Genomic DNA, 23,251 nt, shown 5'->3' on the forward strand with positions numbered 1-23,251 from the left:
ATAAATCATTTTGAAATAAAATTATTTTCATTACTTTTTACAACATATCGATGGAATCTAAGAAGCATGAGGATTTGATACCCACCATCAAAGAACTGAAAAACATACAAACAAGCTCTTCTTATGGAGTCAGAAAAGTTTTCTTTTTGTCCTTGACCTAATACTTCCAGTTCACTTACCCACAATTTTTTCCTAATATACACTACTTAGTGATTGATAGTATGTCGTTGATCACTCTGTCCTATTTCTCCACAAGAAATATATTTATATAATTACTTGTAGTGACTATAGAATTTTTAAAATTTCTTTTGGATAGAGTCATAATTTAAGGAGAAAACAACTGATCAAAACAGTATAGCTGTAGTCACTCTAGAGTGCTATAGCACACTAGAACTTACTCTTCCTATGTAAGTTGTAATTTTGCATCTATTAGCCAGCCCCTCCCTATCCTCTCCTCCTCCCATTATTATATATTTTCAAATAACTAAAGGAGAGAATTTCAGATGTTCCCAACATAAAGAAATGATAAATGCTTGAAGTGATAAATACGCCAGTTACTCTGATTTGATTATTACATATTGTATATATGTATCAAAATATCACTCTGTACTCCATAAATATGTTCATTTATTACATATCAATTAAAAATAATTTTTAAAAGTGAAAAAATCAATATATTAAGATTTTCGATAGTAACAAAAAGTAAAATTGTATAAAAGTACATCTTTTAATGAATGGTTGGAACTTCTCAAAAACTATTTGATAGATCTGCTAATAAATATAGCTTATTAATAGAAGGAGTCAAGATTAGGCATCAATAGCTTTCCTATTTTTTAAGTAGATGTCCCAAGGAGCCTGTTCACATAAGTAAGTAGGTATGAATCAAAAAGTTTTATTTTTTAAAAAGTCACTCTATGTTCTGAACTCTTCCCTAAATATACACCGTTAAAAGTTATTTGTAATGACTATCAGTGACAATTCATTAGGTCTTTCTTCAATTTTTGTTGAAAGTAAAGAATTAGAAACTGTGTAACTTGCCAAATGATTACCTCTGTAATCACCGTAGTCATTCAATTTGTCAATTCTATCACCAATTTTTTAATTTTCCCTTGCACATTACCCCTGGAAGTATTTCTACCCCAGGGTAATACATCATAATCGATTCAGAATGAATGAGCATGTCTTTCTTTATAAAGTGGGAGAAGGAGATTGTTAAAAAGGACCTGGGAAGGGGAACCCCTGCAAGCTCGCAAGAGGGCAGTTCTGGGCAACAGTCCTCTTCTGCCCCTGATGAAGTAACTGGGACTGGATGCACCATCTCTGGTAACCAGGAGAACACTTGACAAATATATGAAGCAACCACTTTCAGACACTGGATAACAGGAAGTGCAAAACAAGATAGAAACTCATGAGGTGAGCCCTACACTTGCCTGAGCTCTGTGCCCACAGGCATGTTCAGAATCAGGGCACAGGGAAGGGGAATCCAGTCAGTGAACGGGAAGCTCTGGGAGTGGAGGAGAAAGAGATCCGAGAGTGGGGAGTTGAGGCTAATGGAGTCTGTGGGGCACAGGATCAGAGAAGAGGGCATGTGTCAGGAAAGAGCTCCAGAAATCGCATACAAAAGTTCCCAGGTATGCACGTATCAGAGGTTTTTCAACTGCTCCCATATATATGGGCACCTGATTTATTTACAGTGCGCTTGTGCAGGTAAATTTTCATATTGTTGAAGATATAGCTTCATGATAAATTCCTGGAAGAGGAATCCATGGGTGAAAAAGATAAATGCATATATTGTTTACTCAGATAATGCCAAATTCCCCTTTCGGTGACTTTCCCCTCCATTGAGGTGTACCAATTTGCACACTAGCATTGTTACAATAAAATCTATTTTCCTTTCCCCATAGCTTCCAACACAATGTGTTTTAAAATATTTTAAATTTTGCCAGTCTGATAGATTAGAAATTATATCTCAATATAGTTTACATTTCTCTTAATATGAGTGAGGTGGAGCAACTTTTCATATGTTTAAAGGCCATTTTTATATTCCTTTCTGTGAATTATTTGTTTGTCTTTTTCTACTTTTTGAAAATATTTTTCCTCTCAATTTTTAAGACTTCTTTAAATATTGGGAATATTAGCCCTTCATCCCTGATATATGTTTTAAATAATTTTTCCCAGCTTCAGTTGGTTTTTGACTTATTGTACTTTATGCTGTGCAAACTTTTTAATGCTTACATACTCATGTTTTATTAATCTTTTTTATTGTATCTGGATTTTAAGTTTGAATTTAACATGTTTCTTGCATAGGTTTATCTTTTACAATTAGACCTCTGATATACTTAGAGTTTATTATTGTGTGAGGTATGAGGTATAAGGTGTGAGGTCTGATTCTAATTTTATCTTTTCCAATTGGCCACCCAGATGTGCCAGCAACTAGATTATTTATTACAAACTCTACTTTTCCCCCTATGATTTGAAATACAACCTTTACCACTAAATGTCTCTATAAACTTGGGGCTGTTCCTGCAATTGTAATTCTATTGCACCAGCCTCTCCATTCATGAGCCAGTACGGACTTTGTTAACTAAATAGGCTTTTTTTTTTTTTTTTTGAGATGGAGTCTTACTCTGTTGCGCAGGCTGGAGTGCAGTGGCACGATCTCAGCTCACTGTAGCCTCTGCCTCCTGGGTTCAAGCGATTCTCCTGCCTCAGCCTCCTGAGTAGCTGGTATTACAGGAGCCTGCCTAATGTAATTTTTGTATTTTGTTTGTTTGTTTGTTTGTTTTTGGTAGAGACCAGGTTTCGCCATGTTGGCCAGGCTGGTCTCGATCTGGCCTCAGATGATCCACCCGCCTTGGCCTCCCAAAGTGCTGATTACAAAGAAGATATTTTAATGTCTGGTAGAACTAGTTGTGCACACATGCGTGCACGCGCTCACACACATGCACGTGCTCACACACACAAAGACTTTGTGCATCATTGAACATTAGTCTGCCTATTCTTGGTTATGTATTTTTGCACATGAACTTGAGTATTAACTTGTCTACTTCCAGAAAACTTATTTTGTATTGGGATTATATTAAGTTTATAAATTACCTTAGGGAAAACTGACAACTGACTGTGTTGAGTCATCTACCCAAGAACAGGGGGTGTCTTTCCATTTGTTCAAAGCTACTTCTATACCTCTCAGGAGCATTGAAAAGCTTTCTTCGTATGTGTTTTCCACATTTATTTGTTGCTATTAAAAGGAGGTTTATTATATCATCATTATTCCGTTATTGTTTTAGATATGAAGGCTATTGATTCCTGTGTGTTAATTTTATGTCTCACTACCTTACTAAACCTTTTATGATTTGGATCCATTTGATGATTGATTCACTGGGATTTTCCAGGTACACTGTCAGATCATTTGCAAATAGATATAGTTTTACACCTTATTTTCCAAGTATAATATCTCTAATCGATTTCTCTTGGCTAGTTGGATTTCCCAATGTCCTCAATGCAATGTGAGAAAGAAATGGAGATAGTAAGCATCCCTGCCTTTTTCCAGTCAAAGTGGAAATGCCTCTGGTATTTCTCCATTAACCAAAATGATGTGAATGTGCGTTTTATAAAGAAAGCACATATCAATTTCTATTTTGTGTTGAATGGGTATTGAATTTAGTAAGACAGCCTTTAGTAATTACAGAGATAGTCATGTATGTCTCTTAGATATATTAATATGGGGTATTACATTAATGGATTTTCTAATACTGAACCAATCTTGCATTCTGGGAATAAATCCTATCCTGGCCATGAAATATTATACACATAACTCATATTAGTCTGCATTTCTTTTTGGTCTTGCTCTGCTGCCTGCCCAGGCTAAAGTGCAAGAACACGATCTCAGCTTACTGCAGCCTCCAGCTGCAGGGTTCAAGTGATTCTCTCACCTCAGCCTCCAAGTAGCTAGGACTACAGGAATGCATTACAATGATTCTTCTTCTTCTTCTTCTTCTTCTTCTTCTTCTTCTTCTTCTTATTATTATTATTATTATTATTTTGAGACAGGGTCTTGCTATGTTCCCGGATCTTGTCTTGAACTCCTGGCCTCAACTGATCCTCCCACCTCACCTCCCAAAGTGCTGGGATTACAGGTGTCAGCCACTGTGCCTGGCTATGCTATGATTATAAAGTTTAAGTAACCCTGTTACTCTTGGTTCAATAATTAGGAAGTTTTTCCTCATTTTCAATGTTCTGCAACAATTTTTGGAGTATTGGGATGTTCTGGTCTCTAAAGGTTTGATAGAATTTTCCCTGGAACCATATGGGCCTGATGAAATTTTTAAAGACAGTGTTTTAATATTAATAGTGTATTTCTTCTTTTATGGAAAATTGTGTTTAAGCTTTCTGCCTTTAATGGGAGTTGATTTTGGCCAACTGTATTTCCCTAGGAAATTATTCATTTAATCTAAGTTTTCAACTATTTGTATAGTGGTCTGAAAGTAGTCTCATAGGAATTTTAAAATGCCTGTTGTTTTCATGGTTTTATACAGCTCATTGACAAAAATCAATGTCTATAAATACAAGTGAAGCACCGAAGTGGTCTAACACTGTTTGAATAATCACATCCTTAGTTCCAAGTATGTATATTTTATTTGCTACAAGTTAATATCTTAAGTCTTCTTAACTTGAACAATGAAAACAATTTATTCCTTCTGGTAACTGACAACTTATGGTGTGGCTTATTTTCCTTAATTCTAGCAATTCCAAGAAAAAGGAAAAAACTATAAAATGTCAAAAAAAAAAGTACATATCATCAATTCAACAACTGGAAACAGTTTCAGGATTGAAAGTGTCATCCAGTAACAGAAGAGAGCAGTCAGTGCTCATACAAGAATTCACTGATGACATCTTGGGCTCCTGAGCTATAAAGCGCTGTTAAATCCAGAATGTGAAATATGTTATCTGAAAGGTGATACTCCAAATGTAAATGTATAAGTTGCCCTTTTCAAGAAGGACTTACAAATATATTAGATTTAATTTTCTTTTAGCTAAACGGAACTTTTTAAGATTTAATATTTTTTCTTAACAAACAGAAACTTCTAATTCCTTTTAAGATTAACAGGTAAGATGCAAAATACTAAACAAAGTTACTGAAACAGAGGTCTTAAGGACAAACTGAACTTTTATAGTTCACTGATTTCTGCAGTAATTAAAAGTCTGAGACTCCCCTGAAAGACTGAATTGGGTATGTTATAGATGTTTAATTGTAGCCATCTTATCTGAGTGACATTAGTTACTCTATAATGCAACATAATCTTTCACAAATTTCTGTTCATTGCAGTGACATTCCATTCCCTTGCAGACCTCAGAGATTATTAGTCTTTTTTTCTGTGAAGTACAGTCTTGATGAGCTTAGAAGTTTACTTTATATTTTTCGTGAGTTAAAAAAAGTTATCTTTTTTCAAGACAGAAGTATGCTTTACAGAAATAATGAAATCCCAGGAGTAATTTGGATTACTGTGGGATGGTGCCAGCATTGGCTCTGGGCAGTACTTAGAACTATGCCCTGTTATGCATCTTTTAGGAGATAGGTTCTACAGAACTGTACGGTTTTTTTTCAAGGTTCTACTGAAAGGTGATCCAATTCAAAGGAAAATATTAGAAGTCAGTACAGATGTATGGGAGAAGAAATATAGGGCAATAATGTTAATATCAATGTATCAAATTATATCTGTATTTAAAAGCATGGATTCCATAAATTCAAGTGAAATACTTGAATTTCAAGGCTCATCATTGTCATAAATCATAAAGAATATCATAAATACATAACTATTAAAATGCAGGCATTTATTGTGTAAATACAACTACATATAGACAGTATCTTTGCATAGTTCACTATTAAACCAAAACACAAGTTTTTATGTACAAAAACATTCCATATAAAAGTGAGAAAATAAAAATAAAAACCCACATACAGATCTCTATAAATGTCAACATTACACCTGTATGGTGGTCAAGCCTAACAAGAAGTGGATTGCTGAAGATCGTGAATGTTTCACTGGTTAATCATGAATTTATAGACACTGATCTTTCTCTGGAGAGTATTTGGCCAGTATGAAAGTTAACTTATCCTTGTAGTATTCTATGGAAATAAACTTTCAGGAACTTGGGTGTTTTAGAAACCACTGCTTGGGCACTAAGGAGGGAATGAGTTCTTTCAAAAACATTTTTGTTTTTGCATTCAGGTCTTTAATCAGACAAGAAGTTATTTTTCATGTGGATGTGAAGTAGGCAGATAATTTTCTTTTGTTTTCTGAGTGGGAATACCCAGTTGTCTCAACAGTCAATCCATTCCTTGTTTATCTGTAATGCTATTTTTGTCATAGATAAAGCTATTTTTAATGGGTGCCCTATTCTTGTCCATTGTTCTGGCTTTTTTCTTCTTAAACCAGTATCTCCCTAATAGCTGTACAATGCATCTGGTACCTGCTAGGGCAAGTGTCCCCACCATGTCTTCTTCAGAGTTGTATTGGCTGTTTTTAGACATTTATTTTTCATGTAATTTTTTTTTTTGAGACAGAGTCTCACTCTGTCACCCAGGGTGGAGTGCAATGGCATGATCTCAGCTCACTGCAGCCTCCACCTCCTGGGTTTAAGTGATTCTCCCACCTTAGCGTCCTGAGTAGCTGGAATTGCAAGTGCATGCCACTATGTCCGGCTAATTTTTGTATTTTTGTAGAGACGTGGTTTCATCATGTTGGCCAAGCTGGTTTCAAACTCCTGACCTCAAGTGGTTCACTCACCTCGGCCTCCCAGAGTGCTGGGATTGCAGGTGTGAACTACCATGCCTGGACTGTTTTTCATGTAAATTTTAAAATCGGTTTTTCAGGTTTTTTGAAAAACTCTCTTGGTTTTTTTCATTGGAATTACACTGGACTCATGCCTTTATAATAATGAAGTCTCTTGTCCATAAATATGGTATATCTCTCTATTCACACAGCCTTTTTTATGCCCTTTAATATTTTATGATATTCTCCATTTAGGTTTGGCCCATAATTATTAGAATTCATTACCAGGGTGTTTATAGTTTTTGTTTCTATTGAGAATGGGTTCTTTTTTCTGTTACATTTTCAAAGTGATTATTATTGATTTTTTCATGATAGTTTTTAAGCCAGCAACTTTACTGATCATTGTTATTAGTTTACATATATATATAAATACATACATATGCCAAGAGAGAGAGAGAAAGAGAAAGAGGAAGATGGGGTCTTGTTATATTGTCCAGGCTGGACTCGAACTCCTGGGTTCAAATGATCCTTCTGCCTCAGCCTCCCAAGTAGCTGGAACTACAGGTGCACACCACCATACCCAGCTTAGTTTTGATATTTTGATTGTAGAACTTAACTGGTTTTTCCATTAAGATGGTGATAGTGCCAAAAAAAAGAGTCATCCTTTTTATTATTGTACTTCTCAGATCCCTGTATTGTCACTTTGGCTGGGACAAATGTTGGCTAGAAAGAGTAATGATGGACATCTGTGTTTACTTCCTGACTTTGAGAAATGCTTCTAAATTTTTTAAATGAAATGATGTCTGCTATAGGTTTTTGGTAAATATTAATACCTGTTATCAAATTAAGAAAGTTCCATTTTGGTCTAAGTACCCACCTCTCCTTTTTCTTTGAAACAGTGCGTGTAAGAGCGATCAAAGGTTTGGTGTAAACTCATATATGAAATGAAAGAGCCAGTACATTTTGGGGAAGTTGGATTATTTACACTTCCACTTCAATGTATTTAATGAAGTTCCTCTTTTCAAGTTTTCTATGTCTTCAGGTCCATTTTGGTTCTTTCCTTGCTAGAAATTTTTCCTTGTTACTCATTATGGGCATATAATTATTCATAAATGTTTATGCTAAAAGTATGTTATCTTTTGCTTTAATGCAAGGTTTGTATGTAAGCGGCTACTAGGTCAATCTTGCAAATTACGTTGTTAACATCTTCTATATACTTAGTATTTTTGCCTTGTTTTTCTCTTTTGTTTTAGACAGAGTCTTGCTCTGTCGCCCAGGCTGGAGTGCAGTGACACGATCTCGGGTCACTGCAAGCTCCGCCTCCTGGGTTCACGCCATTCTCCTGCCTCAGCCTCCCAAGTAGCTGGGACTACAGGCACCAGCCACCACACCCGGGTAATTTTTTGTATTTTTAGTAGAGATGGGGTTTCACTGTGTTAGCCAGGATGGTCTCGATCTCCTGACCTCACGATCCGCCTGCTTTGGCCTCCCAAAGTACTGAGATTACAGGCATGAGCCAGTGCGTCCAGCCTGAATTCTTCCTTTTAATCATAAGTAATGTTACCCTTTTGCCCTTATTTTGTCTGGTATTACCTGGTCCTACTTTCTTTTGCACTGATTTACATTTTCCAAGTGTTTTATTTTCAATATGTTTGCAGCATTATGCTTCAGTTGTTTCTCTATGTTTCAGATTTTTTGGTTTGAGATTTTCTTTTAATGGGTTAATTTAGCCTATTTATATTTATTACGGTAACTGGTTTATTTGCCACATTTCTATCATTTTGTTTTATTTACCGTGCTTTTTCTTTTCATTTTTTCTCGTTTTTCTTTTTTTGTTGGATAATAAACTTTTCCTCCTCTCCACCCATATTTCCCCCAATAGTTCTATTTTTATTTTTTCAATGATTGCCTTTTGTTTATATGCACAGACACAAATTAATACTTGTCAACCAAGTCTACATCAATACCAGCTTCTTCCCAAATAATATTTTTAAAAACTTAGAAAGTCACTTCCATCCAAACTTCCCTTTCATTGTGGTTTTATTTCAGCATTGCTTTTATTCATCTCCCTGCTTTATTTTTTCAGGCCATATCTATTTAGCTTTACCAGCACATTTTGTAATGTCCACTGCTTCTTCTTGGAAACATTCTTTTCTTCTTATTTAATTTCCATAAGTACATTTTTTGGTGAAGATCTGTAGATTGTACATTTGTTCCCTGTGTCTGAAATGTCCAGTTTCCTTTATAGTCAAGTGCTGGTTAGGCTGAGCCAGATTTCTATCTAGGCTGACAATAATTTTACACAAGTATTTTTAAATATATTACTCATTAGTGTACTTTTGATTCTTTAGAGATCATCTGATTTTCATTCTGAATTCTTTTAAGATTTTCTTGGTAGTGTTGATCATCTGCAGTTTCACCACAGTGTCTGGTATGTGTTAGTTTATACTTGAGTATCAGTGAACTTCTTCAGTTCTTCAGTTTCAGAAACTCATGTTCTTTTTCAATTTTGGAAAATTGCTAGCCATAGTTCTTCATATGTATGTCTTCCTCATTCTCTAGAGGGTAGAGATTTTTCACTTGTAGTCTATGGACCCCATCAAGAGACCTTTTCACTGGGGTGGTAGCGAGCTGCCTCCTTCCCCTTGATAAAGTCACTTTTCTTCAGCCTTCACCTATAAGGTGTCCGACTACTCCTACAGGACAACTGGCTTGGTGCTCGGCACGTTGCCCTAGGGGTAGAGATGAGGGCAAAGTGAGGCTGACATATGCTACTTATAGTGAGGTGTTCAATGAGGAATCAGCCTCTGATCCCAAACACCTCATGTGCGTATTTAGGGTAAAATTACTAAAGATGAGTACAAAAACCCAACAGTTCCTAAATGATGCAAGGTCACTTTCAACATATTTTTAGTTATCTTTCTATCTAATTTCTCAAATTAGAAAATAGATTTTTTTCATTGAAATTACATTTCTTTCTCCTCTGACCTCCAGATCCACCACTGTGACCCTTTCTGGACAGATCACTTAGGTCAGCTGACAACTCTTTTCAACTTTTCTCCTGCCCAGTTCTCAGATTTGCTCTGAATGTGCATGTTTTTGTTGCTTTTTTGCAACCTTATAGAAGAAGGTGAGCCTCATCGTTTCCAAGGTTGCATCTGCCACCTACGCCCTTGGTGCCGTCCCCTCCCATAATCACCTTCTGTGTCTCTGCGGACCCTGGCTTCTTCTTTGGCTCCAAGTAATCCAGGTGCCTCCAAATGAAAGAATGACAATTTATTGCATCTGGATTCATTCAAATGTCGTATTCATAGAATCCTTTCTAAGAACCTACCAAAGGGAAATTTCTATAAGCTAAAATTCCTCTTTTAAATACAAAGCTGTAGAAATTCAACACAGTCTCTATGTCAATTTATAAAAACCCTCAAGATGCTCAATGCCAGCTTCAAAAAGCCTTTCACATTCTTTTCCAGAGGAGTAAATCCGGTTGATTTTGGTGTTTTGAAAACTAGAAAGGGACTAAATTTTAAGAATAATTGTACTTGAAGCCATGAAGTAAGATTTTTAAAACATATTGTTAAATATGGAAGTGTTCACCAGTTTTCATTTTTAATGTCATTTTAATAACTGTACTTCTATAAGATAACTCAGAAAGGCAAGTACCACCTGTTCTCACTTATAGATGGAAACTAAATGATGTGTACACGTGGACATAGTGTGTGGAATGATAGCCACAGCAGGCTGGGAGGATCGGGGGTGAGGGATGAGAAATGACTTAATGGGTACAATGTGTGCCATTTGGGCAATGGTTACACTGAAAGCCCAGACTTTGCCTCTATGTAATATATTCATGTAACAAAACGACACTTGTACCCCCAAATCTATATGTATTTTAAAACTGTACTGATAAATATGGAGATTTTCTTTTATATTAAATTGTTTTTCCAAATGTGACATTTGAAAAAAAAAAGATGGCTGCAAAAACATGTATTAGGTAATACTAGGAAATTTTTAAAGAAATATAAAAATAATGTTCAGTTTAGTCTTAGTGCTGAGTACATTTATTAGATTTCAACTTTTTGAAAACTGGAAATTTTTGTATGGTATGTAAGGTGAGTTACCCATTCTTCAGCCATTGATAATCCTTTGAACTGTTTCCTGAAAATGAAAGATTAGGTTTTCTTATCATACTTATATTCATGCTTCCTGGTCTCTCAACCTATTTGTAAAATTTGGGCTTAATAAGAGCCTGAAAAAGCTTTAAACTGATGCATTCTTCATCTTTCTCAGTAACTTTTCTTCTTTTTTTTTTTTTTTTTCTTTTTTTGAGATGGAGTCTCACTCTGTCATCCAGGCTGGAGTGCAGTGGCACAATCTCAGCTCGCTGCAGCCTCTGCCTCCTGGGTTCAAGCAATTCTCCTGCCTCAGCCTCCCAGGTAGCTGGGATTACAGGCATCCACCATCATGCCCGGCTCATTTTTGTATTTTTAGTAGAGGCAGGGTTTCACCATATTGGCCAGGCTGGTCTCGAACTCTTGACCTCAATTGATCCACCTGCCTCAGCCTCCCAAAGTGTTGGGATTACATGCATGAGCCACTGAGCCCGGCATTCTCTTTTTTTAAAAATGACATTAATATGACATGAGCAATAACTATTAAGGTCATACATGTTTGACTATTCATAGTCTATAAATTCAATTAAAAATGAATATGGGGTAAACTTTGGAAAATTACTGACTTCTATTTATTATTATTTAAAAAGGAGCACAACTTAAAACTCGCCTGCTTTGTAGCAGCTCAGTACCACAGGAAAAATAATACTCCTGCCTTAGCAATCAAGTCACCTTAATTGTATTTTTATAACACCAATTGTGATGATTAGTACTGAGTCTCAACTTGATTGGATTGAAGGATTCAAAGTATTGATCCTGGGTGCGTCTGTGAGGGTGTTGGCAAAGGAGATTAACATTTGAGTCAGTAGGCTGGGGAAGGCAGACCCACCCTTAACCCCAGTGGGCACAATCTAATCAGCTGCCAGCGAATATAAAGCAGGCAGAAAAATGTGAAAAGGCGAGACTGGCCTAGGCTCCCAGCCTACATCTTTCTCTGTGCTGGATGCTTCCTGCCCTCGAACATCAGACTCCAAGTTCTTCAGTTTTGGGACTTGGACTGGCTCTCCTTGCTCCTCAGCTTGCAGACGGCCTATTGTGGGACCTTGTGATCGTGTGAGTTAATAGTTAATAAACTCCCCTTTATAGATATCTATATCTATAGATATCTATATCTATATCTATAGCTATATATAGCTATATAGAGAGAGAGTTTTGAACAGTATATATATAGAGAGAGAGAGAGTGTTTTGAACTTTGAGAGATCTCACAGTTGACTGGTGTATTAGGGTTCCCTAGACGGACAGAACTAATAAGATATATACATATCTTACATTGATGGACATCTGTGTTTACTTCCTGACTTTGAGAAATGCTTCTAAATTTTTTAAATGAAATGATGTCTGCTATAGGTTATACATATATATAAGATATATATATATATCTTATTAGCTCTGTCCCTCTAGGGAACCCTGACTAATAGACTTTAGTACCAGGAGTGGTTCTAAAGGAACAGAATATTAAGGGTGGAGTTCTTGATCACTTTTCGCTCCCACAAGATATCACACTGGTCCATTACATTGATGACATTATGCTGATTGGATCCAGTGAGCAAGAAGTGGCAAACACACTGGACTTATTGGTGAGACATTTGTGTGCCAGAGGGTGGGAAATAAATCCAACTAAAATTCAGGGACCTTCTACCTCAGTAAAATTTTTAAGGGTCCTGTGGTATGGGGCCTGTCAAGATACTCCTTCTAAGGTGAAGGATATGTTGCTGCATTTGGCCCCACCTGCAACCAAGAAACAGGCACAATGCCTAGTGGGCCTATTTGGATTTTGGAGGCAACACATTCGTCATTTGGGTGTGTTACTTCGGCCCATTTATCGAGTGACCCAAAAGGCTGCCAGTTTTTAGTGAGGTCCAGAACACGAGAAGGCTCTGCCACAGGTCCAGGCTGCTGTGAAAGCTGCTCTGCTGCTTGGGCCATATGTCTCAGCAGATCCAATGGTGCTAGAGGTGTCAGTGGCAAATAGGGATGCTGTTTGCAGCCTTTGGCAGGCCCATAGGTGAATCACAGTGGAGGCCTCCAGGATTTTGGAGCAAGGCCCTGCCATCTTCTGGAGATAACTACTCTCCTTTTGAGAGACAACTCTTGGCCTGTTACTGGGCTTTGGCGGAAACTGAAAGTTTGACTGTGGGTCATCAAGTCAGCATGTGACCTGAACTGCCTATCGTGACCTGGGTGCCTTCTGACCCATCTAGCCATAAAGTGGGTCGTGCACAGCAGCATTCCATCATCAAATGGATGTGGTATATACGCGATCGTGCTCGAGCAGGTCCTGAAGGCACATGTAAGTTACATGAGGAAGTGGCTCAAATGCCCATGGTCTCCCCTCGTGCACCCTGCCTTCTCTTCCCCAGCCTGCACTGATGGCCTCATGGGGAGTTCCCTGTGATCGGTTGGCAGAGGAAGAGAAGACTGAAGCCTGGTTCACAGATGGTTCTATATGATATGTAGGCACCACCCAAAAGTGGACAGCTGCAGCACTACAGCCCCTTTCTAGGACATCCCTGAAGGACAGCATTGAAGGGAAATCTTCCCAGTGGGCAGAACTTTGAGTAGTGCACCTGGTTGTGCACTTCGCATGGAAGGAGAAACGGCCAGATGTGCAATTATATACTGATTCATGGGCTGTAGCCAATGGTTCGGCTGGATGGCCAGGGACTTGGAAGAAGCATGATTGGAAAATTGGTGACAAAGAAATTTGGGGAAGAGATATGTGGATGGACCTCTCTGAGTGGTCAAAAAATGTGAAGATAATTGTATCCCATGTGAGTGCTCACCAACTGGTGACCTCAGCGGAGAAGGATTTTAATAATCAAGTGGATAGGATGACCTGTTCTGAGGACACTACTCAGTCTCTTTCCCCAGTCACCCGTGTCATTGTCCAATAGTCCCATGAACAAAGTGGCCATGGTGGCAGGGATGGAGGTTACACATTGGCTCAGCAACATGGACTTCCACTCACCAAGGCTATTCTGGCTACAGCCACTGTTGAGTACCCAATTTGCCAGCAGCAGAGACCAACATTGAGCCCTTGATATGGCACCATCCTTGGGGTGATAAGCCAGCTACCTGGTGGCAGTTGGATTATATTGGACCTCTTCCCTCATGGAAAGGGCAGAGGTTTGTCCTCACTGGAATAGACACTTAGTCTGGATATGGGTTTGCCTATCCTGCATGCAATGTTTCTGCCAAGACCACCATCTGTGGACTCATGGAATGCCTTATCCACCATCATGGTATTCCACACAGCATTGCCTCTGATCAAGGCACTCCCTTTATGGCTAAAGAAGTGCGGCAGTGGGCTCATGCTCATGGAATTCACTGTCTTACCATGTTCCCCATCATCCTGAAGCAGCTGGATTGATAGAACGGTGGAATGTTCTTTTAAAGTCACAATTACAGTGCCAACTAGGTGACAATACTTTGCAGGGCTGGGGCAGAGTTCTCCAGAAGGCTGTGTATGCTCTGTATCAGCGTCCAATATGTGGTACTGTTTCTCCCATAGCCAGGATTCATGGGTCCAGGAATCAAGGGGTGGAAGTGGAAGTGGCACCACTCACCATCATCCCAGTGATCCACTAGCAAAATTTTTGCTTCCTGTTCCTGCAGCATTACGTTCTGCTGGCCTAGAGGTCTTAGTCTTAGTTCCAGAGGGAGGAATGCTGCCACCAGGAGACACAACAATGATTCCATTAAATTGAAAGTTAAGATTGCCACCTGGACACTTTGGGCTCCTCCTATGTTTAAGTCAACAGGCTAAGAAGGGAGTTACAATGTTGGCTGGGGTGATTGACCCAGACTATCAAGATGAAATCAGTCGGCTGGGCATGGTGGCTCATGCCTGTAATCCCAGCACTTTGGGAGGCCGAGGTGGGTGGATCATGAGGTCAGGAGATCGAGACCATCTTGGCTAACACGGTGAAACCTGTCTCTACTAAGATTAGCCGGGCATGGTGGTAGGCACCTATAGTCCCAGCTACTTGGGAGGCTGAGGCAGGAGAATGGGGTGAACCCAGGAGGCAGAGCTTGTAGTGAGCTGAGATCATGCCACTGCACTGCAGCCTGGGCAACAGAGGGAGACTCCGTCTCAAAAAAACAAAGATGAAATCAGTCTGCTACACCACAGAGGTAAGGAAGAATATGCATGGAATACAGGAGATCCATTAGGGCATCTCTTAGTATTACCGTGCCCTGTGATTAAGGTCAATGGGAAACTACAACAGCCCAATCCAGACAGGACTACAGACGGCCCAGACCTCTCAGGAATGAAGGTTTGGCTCACTCCACCAGGAAAAAAGCCATGACCTGCTGAGGTGCTTCCTGATGGCAAAGGGAATACAGAATGGGTAGTTCAAGAAGGTAGTCATCAATACCAGCTACGACCAAGTGACCAGCTTCAGAAACGGGGACTGTAATTGCCATGAGTATTTTCTCCTTTTTTTTGCTAAAAACATACTTGTGCATGTATACACTTGTACTAAGAAAATATCTTTATTTTATTTTCTTTTCCTCTATCATTTTACATAAGATCTATTGACTTCATATCAGCATTTAAGTATTGTTAACTTTATGTAATAGTGTTTGGGTTGGGGATTGGTGCGTTTCCAGTTGTACGAAGGATAGTTGTATTATGTTAGGCGTAATTATGACCTTATTATCTTTATTTGAAGATTATGTGTGATCTCAGGAGATGTGTGTGGGTTCAAGGGGCGGACTTGTGATGGTTAATACTGAGTGTCAACTTGATTGGATTAAAGGATACAAAGTATTGGTCCTGGGTGTCTGTGAGGGTGTTGCCAAAGGAGATTATCATTGGAGTTAGTGGGCTAGGGAAGGCAGACCCACCCTTAATTAGGTGGGCACCATCTAATCAGTGGCCAGCGAATATGATGCAGGCAGAAAAATGTGAAAAGGCTCCCAGCCTACATCTTTTTGTCATGCTGGATGCTTCCTGCCCTCGAACATTGGACTCCAAGTTCTTCAGTTTTGAGACTCAGACTGGCTCTCTTTGCTCCTTAAGCTTGCAGACAGCCTATTGTGGGAACTTGTGATCATGTAAGTTAATACTTAATAAACTCCCCTTCATATATATATATCCTACTACTTATGTCCCTCTAGGGAACCCTGACTAATACACCAATCAACTGTGAGATCTCTCAAAGTCAACTTCCAAGTCTTTTGTATACATCTTTAACTGAACTAATGAGAAGAGAGTGAATCAAATTCTGAAAGCAAAGTCAGTGTCTTATGTCCTAAGAAGAAAACCGCTGTGATGGGACCTAAATATTTAATATAGAAAGATACATATTTATATATAATATATATTTAATATTACACACACACACACATATAAGCATTTGGATATATTTCTGTGACACTGTTCAAAACTCTTACTTTTCATTGAAGTCATAAGTAAATATTTATATATTTACATATTCAGAAAAGAGGGTAGTTAGATATCTAACTGGCAAACAAATATAACAAAGACAGAAAACAAGTTATTTTGTATCTGAGTACTGTTCAATGTGTTAATGGAAATGTATACTTCAGAGCAATCTTATCTCAGCCTTTTGGTAAAATGTGTCTCAATCTGGGTTGAACTGAAATTTCTCATCTCCAAGTCTAGAAATAATGCAAAGGGTAAGAAGTTTGCTCTTCTTAGCAGCGTCACATTATAACATGGTTAAAAACTGGTAAATGATCAGGTTGAGGTCATTTTGTTGTCGTTTAATGACTGATCTTGGAAACACCCACTTCCACAAGGATCTTCAAGGTCACAGATAGTTTGCCTGTAATGGACCAGGCTTAAAAGGTGCTTCTGTGTTCTTCCTTCCTTTCCTTCCTCCACGCAGGAAAACTGTAGACAATTATCCGAGGTCAAAATAGCAAACTGGGGCCAGGTGTGGTGGCTCACGCCTGTAATCCCAGCACTTTGGGAGGCCGAGGCGGGTGGATCCCGAGGTCAGGAGTTCGAGACCAGCCTGGTCAAGATAGTGAAATCCCATCTCTACCAAAAATACAAAAATTAGCCGGACACGGTGGCGGGTGCCTGTAATCCTAGTTACTTGGGAGGCTGAGGCAGGAGAATCGCCTGAAGCCAGGAGGTGGTTGTTGCAGTGAGCCGAGACCGCACCTCACTGTACTCTAGCCTGGGTGACACAGCAAGACTCTGTCTCAAAAAAAAAAAAAAAAGACAAAAAAGCAAACTGGGCAGGCAGCCAGACCATGCACATGGAGCTGTACCAAAGTGTTCCCCAGTCTAACTTGACCAATAAATTCCATAAATGTCTCTAAGCGTTTTCTCATACTCAAGGTAAGACTTCAAAATGTGTGGCAGGTCAAACTTCACATGCTCAGAAAATGAAACTTTGTCTTCTGTAACAAATAGTTATAGATAAAAAAAACTTGCCAATTCAAGGGAGCAATTCGTCAGATGTAAAAAGTCTGTTAAATAAATGTTCAGTCAATTTAAGTGCAGATTCATTATCAGGGTACTTCTCTCTTAAGCCATTTCCCTTTCTCTCTGCTCCCTGCCCCTCTTCTCCCATGAAACCCTAGCCTACAATGGGTAGGATTTCCGAATTACATATCTTTTTCTGTTTGTTCTGCTTCCTCCTGCCCTTTAAGCGTTTCCTTGAAATAAGCATTTCAAACTTTGGGGCTGAGCAGCTGAAAAGTGTTTCAAATGATCACATTGTGCCATCTGGTGGAAATACAGCCTTTTCCAGGCAGAGGCAAGTAAGAGAATTCCTCTGACTCATATTTTTGGTTCTCTTTCTATATTTGGCTTAACCACAAGGAGAGTCTGATAAATTTTACAAAACCAAAAGCCAGCTGACGCCAACCGCCCTCCTTTCAGTTCTATCAGTTCAGTATTTTTTCCAAAAGAAATCTTTCCATTTGCCCTGTAATCTTTCTAAATAATAATTTTAAAAAAGACCAAACTTATATTCTGTCTTATGAACATGTGGAAAATGCATGTGTTGTCCTTAAATCTATCTTTTTTTCCTAAATAAATTGGTGTTTTAACTAAAAAACAAGCCTGCCACAGCTACTTGAGAGGCCAAGGCAGGAGGACCTCTTGAGCCCAGGAGTTCGATTTTGCAGTGCACCACGATCACAACTGTGAAGAGCCACTGCACTCTAGCCTGGGCAACATAACGAAAATAATTTTGTATAGTAATTCATAAATGGCATTTTCTTCTGAAATAGTATGCCAGAGTACTTAACTATGCCATCGGAAACTGCTGCATGGGATTAGGACTGCCTAATGTTTTTTATCAACTTTTAGAGGATACTAATCTCATAGGCTTTCACTGATACAAAGATTATATCTTACTTCACATTATTTCTGGATTTATCAATGAATAATGCACAATATGTTACCATTTGAGAATGATTTGAAGACTTATATATCTTACTAGTTATATTTCCCATGCTAAGTTGAGGGACTGCTGGAGTGGCTTTTAATACTTTTTTTTTTTTTTTTTTTTTTGCTTCTTTTCCTCATCTCAGGTTAGAATCCCCCACTCGGAGTCTAAGCATGGATGCCCCAAGGGGTGTGCATATTCAAGCTCACGCTGGGAAAATCGAGGCGCTTTCTCAAATGGATATTCTTTTTCAGAGTAGTGATGGAATGGTGAGTTCATTCACAGATCAGCCTCCTACTGTATGTCCTGATGATATTCCCGAGTATCATGTCTGTAAAGCTATCAGTATTAAATTTCTAGTAGTTTGTAGGAAAACGTTAGGAAGGTCATAGAGTAGCAAATGTACAAGGAAAGCAAAAGACAATTTAGCATTGAAAGAAGGGCCAAGAAAGTCTAAAATTATTCTGTATTAGATCCAGACAGCTTTCTTTAACTGGTAAACTGGCATTTATGCTATCAAGTGACTTAGTGACTTGTCATTTTCAAGTTGGAAAAAAAAACCACTACAGACATTCACAGTTTACAGAGAATGTCCATTTTGCCATTTCCTAGGGATCCAGCTTCTCTGGGGATGGCTGTCACTAGGAGTCACCCACTAACAACCACTGTCACCTTTCACTGCCCAGAGTGCTGCGCTTAAGCTGCATTTCCAGTTTAAATGAAAATGAAAGATGAACAATAAGAGTGTTTTTTCAAAGTCAACTACAATAAAGATAAAACCTAGGACTTCAAGTCTAGAAATACAGTTGTCCCTCTTTATTGACAGGGGATATGTTCCAAGACCCCTAGTGGAAGCCTAAAACCACAGAGAGTACAGAACCCTGTATACACTGTTTCCCCGTGCATACATACCTATGCTAAACTTTAACTTATAAATAAGGCTCAGTGAGAGATTAAGAACAATAACTCACAATAAAATGAAGTGATTTTAACAATATGCTAGCATCAATGCTCTTGTGCTTTGGAGCCATTATTAAATAAAATTAACAGTGACTTGAACACAAGTACCACAATAGCTTAACAGTGGATCTCACCATGGAGACGGCTCCTCAGTGACTCACAGGCTGGGAGCATAGACAACTGGAGATGCTGGACACAGGGATGATTCATGTCCTGGGCTGGACGGCTCGAGATTCCATCACGCTAGTCAGAAAGGTGTGCCATTCAAAATGTATAAATTATTTCTGGAATTTTCCATTTAATATTGTCCAGACCAAGGTTGACAGCAGATAACTAAAATCAAAACTAAAACCAAAGAAAGTGAAACAGCAGGCAGCAGGGGAGGAGCTGCTAAAACCTCACTTACACAAGCCAAAGTCACAATGAGGCTTAGAGCACACAGTGCTCAATACTGATATTGGAACCCTGTTTGTTAGAAAAAAAAAAAGGAAAAAGCTCGATTTCAGTCAACCAGAAAATCAGACATGTTAGGGATGTTTCTAAATGGTCTAGAAGAAAACCAAGGATTTGGTTTATAAGCTCATTCCAATTGTATGAGGCCATATTTATAGATTTGTGCGAACAACTGATCTTATCTTCTTGGCCTAACCCCAGATATTTTCATATGTATGATGTGCTCAAAATAAGCCACTGCTGCAAGAATTGTCTTGTACATAGCTCTGTCTTACCAAGAGTGAGTGCAATGAGTGACGTGGGTTGTGTTCACTCGTGCCACCATTGCCTGACAGACCCTGTGGAATCCAATAGGGATGGCACCATGTCCAAAAGGCTGAAGAAGAGACCCAGAGCCATGGAACAGGACATAGGGTTTATTGAGGACTTAACAGACAGGGCAGTCCAGTAGCAGCGAGCTGGACTGGAAAACTGCTCCCATTTTTAAAAAGCATGCAGGTTATACAGCATTTTCGCTTAGCAACAACTTCCATTTAACCCAAAACAAAGGGCCTCGATCCCCCATATGGCCTGTGTTCCAAGGGATGGGCCAGGCGCTCCGACGTCCTTCACAGATGTGGACTGAATCTCAGGGTTGGCCACTCCCAGACTCCTTAGCTCAGAAGTCTGAACACACATTCTTCTTGGATCATAGAGTCATTCTCAGGGAGTGCCTGAGTTATTGCAGTCAGGTGCATCTCCATACACCGGGTGAATGTGCTGGGATAAACATCCATGGATGCTGTTAGTACAATGAGAGGGCACATGGGTTTCCAAGCTCCTCCCCAGCCCGGGCCCTATCATCGCACCTGTGGCAATGCACAGACCCCTGCTACAGGTGAAACGTGGTGCCGCGGGCAGAGGATTCGGCTGGAAGTCAGGAAGCCTGAGTCCTAGTGCTAGATCAAATTCCCTCATTACCTGTTTGAATTTGGGAATCTTATCCGGCCCTCTCTGGGCCTGTTCCGCAAATAGGGAATATAATATTTGCTTAACTGTGTCATAGGGTTTTGAGACACTACTGTAGGAATATGGGTGCCAACATTTTGAAACTACATTACTGTGATATTAATAGGAACGTGTAGTAAAGGTGTAGGTGGATACGGTGCCATCATCAAGCCAGCTGCGAGAACAGCACCAGAGTGTGTGGGCAGGACCCATCAGATGACAGCCTGCTAGTGAAACACAGGTCTTCAGGGGAAGCCACTGCAAGTCATAACCTATGAAGTTGTGATGTCAGGAGCAGATAAATGCAGAAATAAAAATCAAGAATTGAGGCGTTAGATAATAACCTAAAGAGATTCTACTTGAAAAGCATATTAACACCTGTTTGACTTGTTTGACCATGACTGCACCAGACCACGCAGGGCACAGAGCTGCCTGCAATGCTGTGGGGTCGTGTGATCAAGCTTCACCTGGCAGGTGCACACCGGGGAATGCGTGCAGCAAACAGCAAGTTGTTAATAGTTTGGAAGGCAAGGATAAGAGCCACATAACATAAAGGAAGCAGCTCTCCTTGGCAAGGACAGAATTATGCCTACCCACATTCAGTTTAATTCCTTGTAACAAGTGAGTGCCCTGGAGTTGGCAACGTTTGGCTGCTGGATGTGACAATTTTTATTTCCTTATCAAAAAGATTTCCAAGCCTCAATCTACGGCTCTTTGTTTGCACTTCAGTTTAACTAAATTATCATATGACCAGAATATCCAGTAGTTTTCATTTCATTTTAATTGGCTTAGTCTGTGTGTCTACTGCTTTTCAGCATCTAATAGGAGGCTGTGCAGTTTCAAATAATATTTAAAAATTAGGGAAATGCTTGCCAGCTAATAGGATGAATGTAATTGCCTCTCATAGGAAAACAAAATCAGGAATAAAATCAGGATAAACTTCATCATTCATGGGTAAAAATTATTAAGATGAATCTATTCCAGTGGACTGTACTTTATCCTAATGGAGAGGAGAGGATTTACATAAAGTCCAAGTGAGTCACAAGATAAATGTGAATCCGCAGAATTCTATATGTTTGACAAATAATTCTGAAAGGCGTTTTTAGAAGCATAGCATCAGAAAACTGAAAAGCAATCCAGTTTATTGAAACAAAAACAAACTGTAAAGGTAAAACATGTTTTCACAATGGGGTCACATTTCTCAGCTGGACTCAAACAATGACAAACCAGAAAAGTGCCTCCCTCCAATGTGGAAGGAATTGTGAAGTCCCAGCCTGCATGTAAAATAGAACTGGGCTTTAAAAGAATCAGATAATTACGAAATGAGTTACATAAAGTCAGGTGCCTATTTCGTTTTCTATGAGAAGAAACTAATTGGAAATCTTCTGAGAATGGGGATTTGCTGTTGACCAGGGTGACCCTTCCTTAACTCGTCTCTCTTCTTCTCCCAACCAGCTTGTGCTTGATGCTGAAACTGTATGCTTACCCAAGCTGGTGCAGGGGACGTGGGGTCCCTCTGGCAGCTCACAGAGCCTCTACGAAATCTGTGTGTGTCCAGATGGGAAGCTGTACCTGTCTGTGGCCGGTGTGAGCACCACATGCCAGGAGCACAGCCACATCTGCCTCTGAGCTGCCTGCATCCTCTCGGTGAACTGTGCAGTGCCGGCCCCAGATCCTCACACCCAGGGAGCAGCTGCACATCGTGAAAGACTGAGGCAGCGTGGATGGGAAGTAAACGCTTCCAGAGGAACTCAGAAAAAATTACGTGCCAGTGAAAGTGTTTGGACAAAAACTACATGATCTCAAAATGCACGTGGATGTGAGACACAAAAGTTGACAAAATGGAAAAGCAATGTGTTTTTCCACTGGATTAATTTTCACCAGAACAATTGCGAATTCTCTCTGCCTCGCCTCCCCCTATCTTGTCCGTGTGGGCACACACTGAGTGTTGAGTTGCTGTGTGGAGTTAACGTATGACGCTCCACTGTGGATATCTAATGCCCTGTTGAGAGTAGCCTTGCTCAATACTAAAATGCCCCAAAGTTCTATACAGCATTTCCTTTATAGCATTCAAACCTCACATCCTCCCTTCAGTTTAATGAAAGTAAGTCAGGTTTCACAAGAAAATTTTCCAGTTTTGAAGGGAATTTGAGGTTGATCTGGTTTTCAAGATGTAGTCAAAGGAATAAATCACACAAAATTAAACTTTCTGTATATAGTCAATAAGCAATAAAAATCAACCTCGTTTTTCAGATTTCACAGTTTAAGAGTGTCTTACTTTTTTAATCCTCACAAATCTTTGAGGTAGGTATTATTTTTCCCCAAGTTACTGGTGACAAAGGCTCAGGTAGAACAAGTCACAAGGTCACATGGTAACTACTGAAATTAAACCAAAATGTAACCCTAAATTTGCATAGCTCTTTTCACTTTGAAAAAGTTTCATGTGCTATCTGTCTCCAAAACACCCATCTATGTGATAACTGTACAGCACTTATTTGACAAATAAAGAAACTGAAGCCCAAAGAGGT

The 23,251-nt window shown here is 39.3% G+C and overlaps 1 protein-coding gene across 3 annotated transcripts in view; it reads left to right on the top strand.

The window, feature by feature from the left end:
- The window catches only part of SGCG (sarcoglycan gamma), a 171,537-nt gene extending 148,555 nt beyond the window's left edge, over nucleotides 1–22,982 (top strand). For all 3 annotated transcript variants that reach the window (XM_054446829.2, XM_054446830.2, XM_054446831.2), the window contains exons 7-8: nucleotides 18,469–18,592; nucleotides 22,179–22,982. In XM_054446829.2, coding sequence (XP_054302804.2) covers nucleotides 18,469–18,592; nucleotides 22,179–22,352 — 298 coding nt within the window. In that variant the 3' untranslated portion in view covers nucleotides 22,353–22,982. The remainder of the gene's footprint in view (nucleotides 1–18,468; nucleotides 18,593–22,178) is intronic.
- Nucleotides 22,983–23,251: the final 269 nt, after the last annotated feature.

The sequence above is a fragment of the Pongo pygmaeus genome, chromosome 14 (assembly GCF_028885625.2).
Source record: "Pongo pygmaeus isolate AG05252 chromosome 14, NHGRI_mPonPyg2-v2.0_pri, whole genome shotgun sequence".
NCBI classification, from domain to species: Eukaryota; Metazoa; Chordata; class Mammalia; order Primates; family Hominidae; genus Pongo; species Pongo pygmaeus.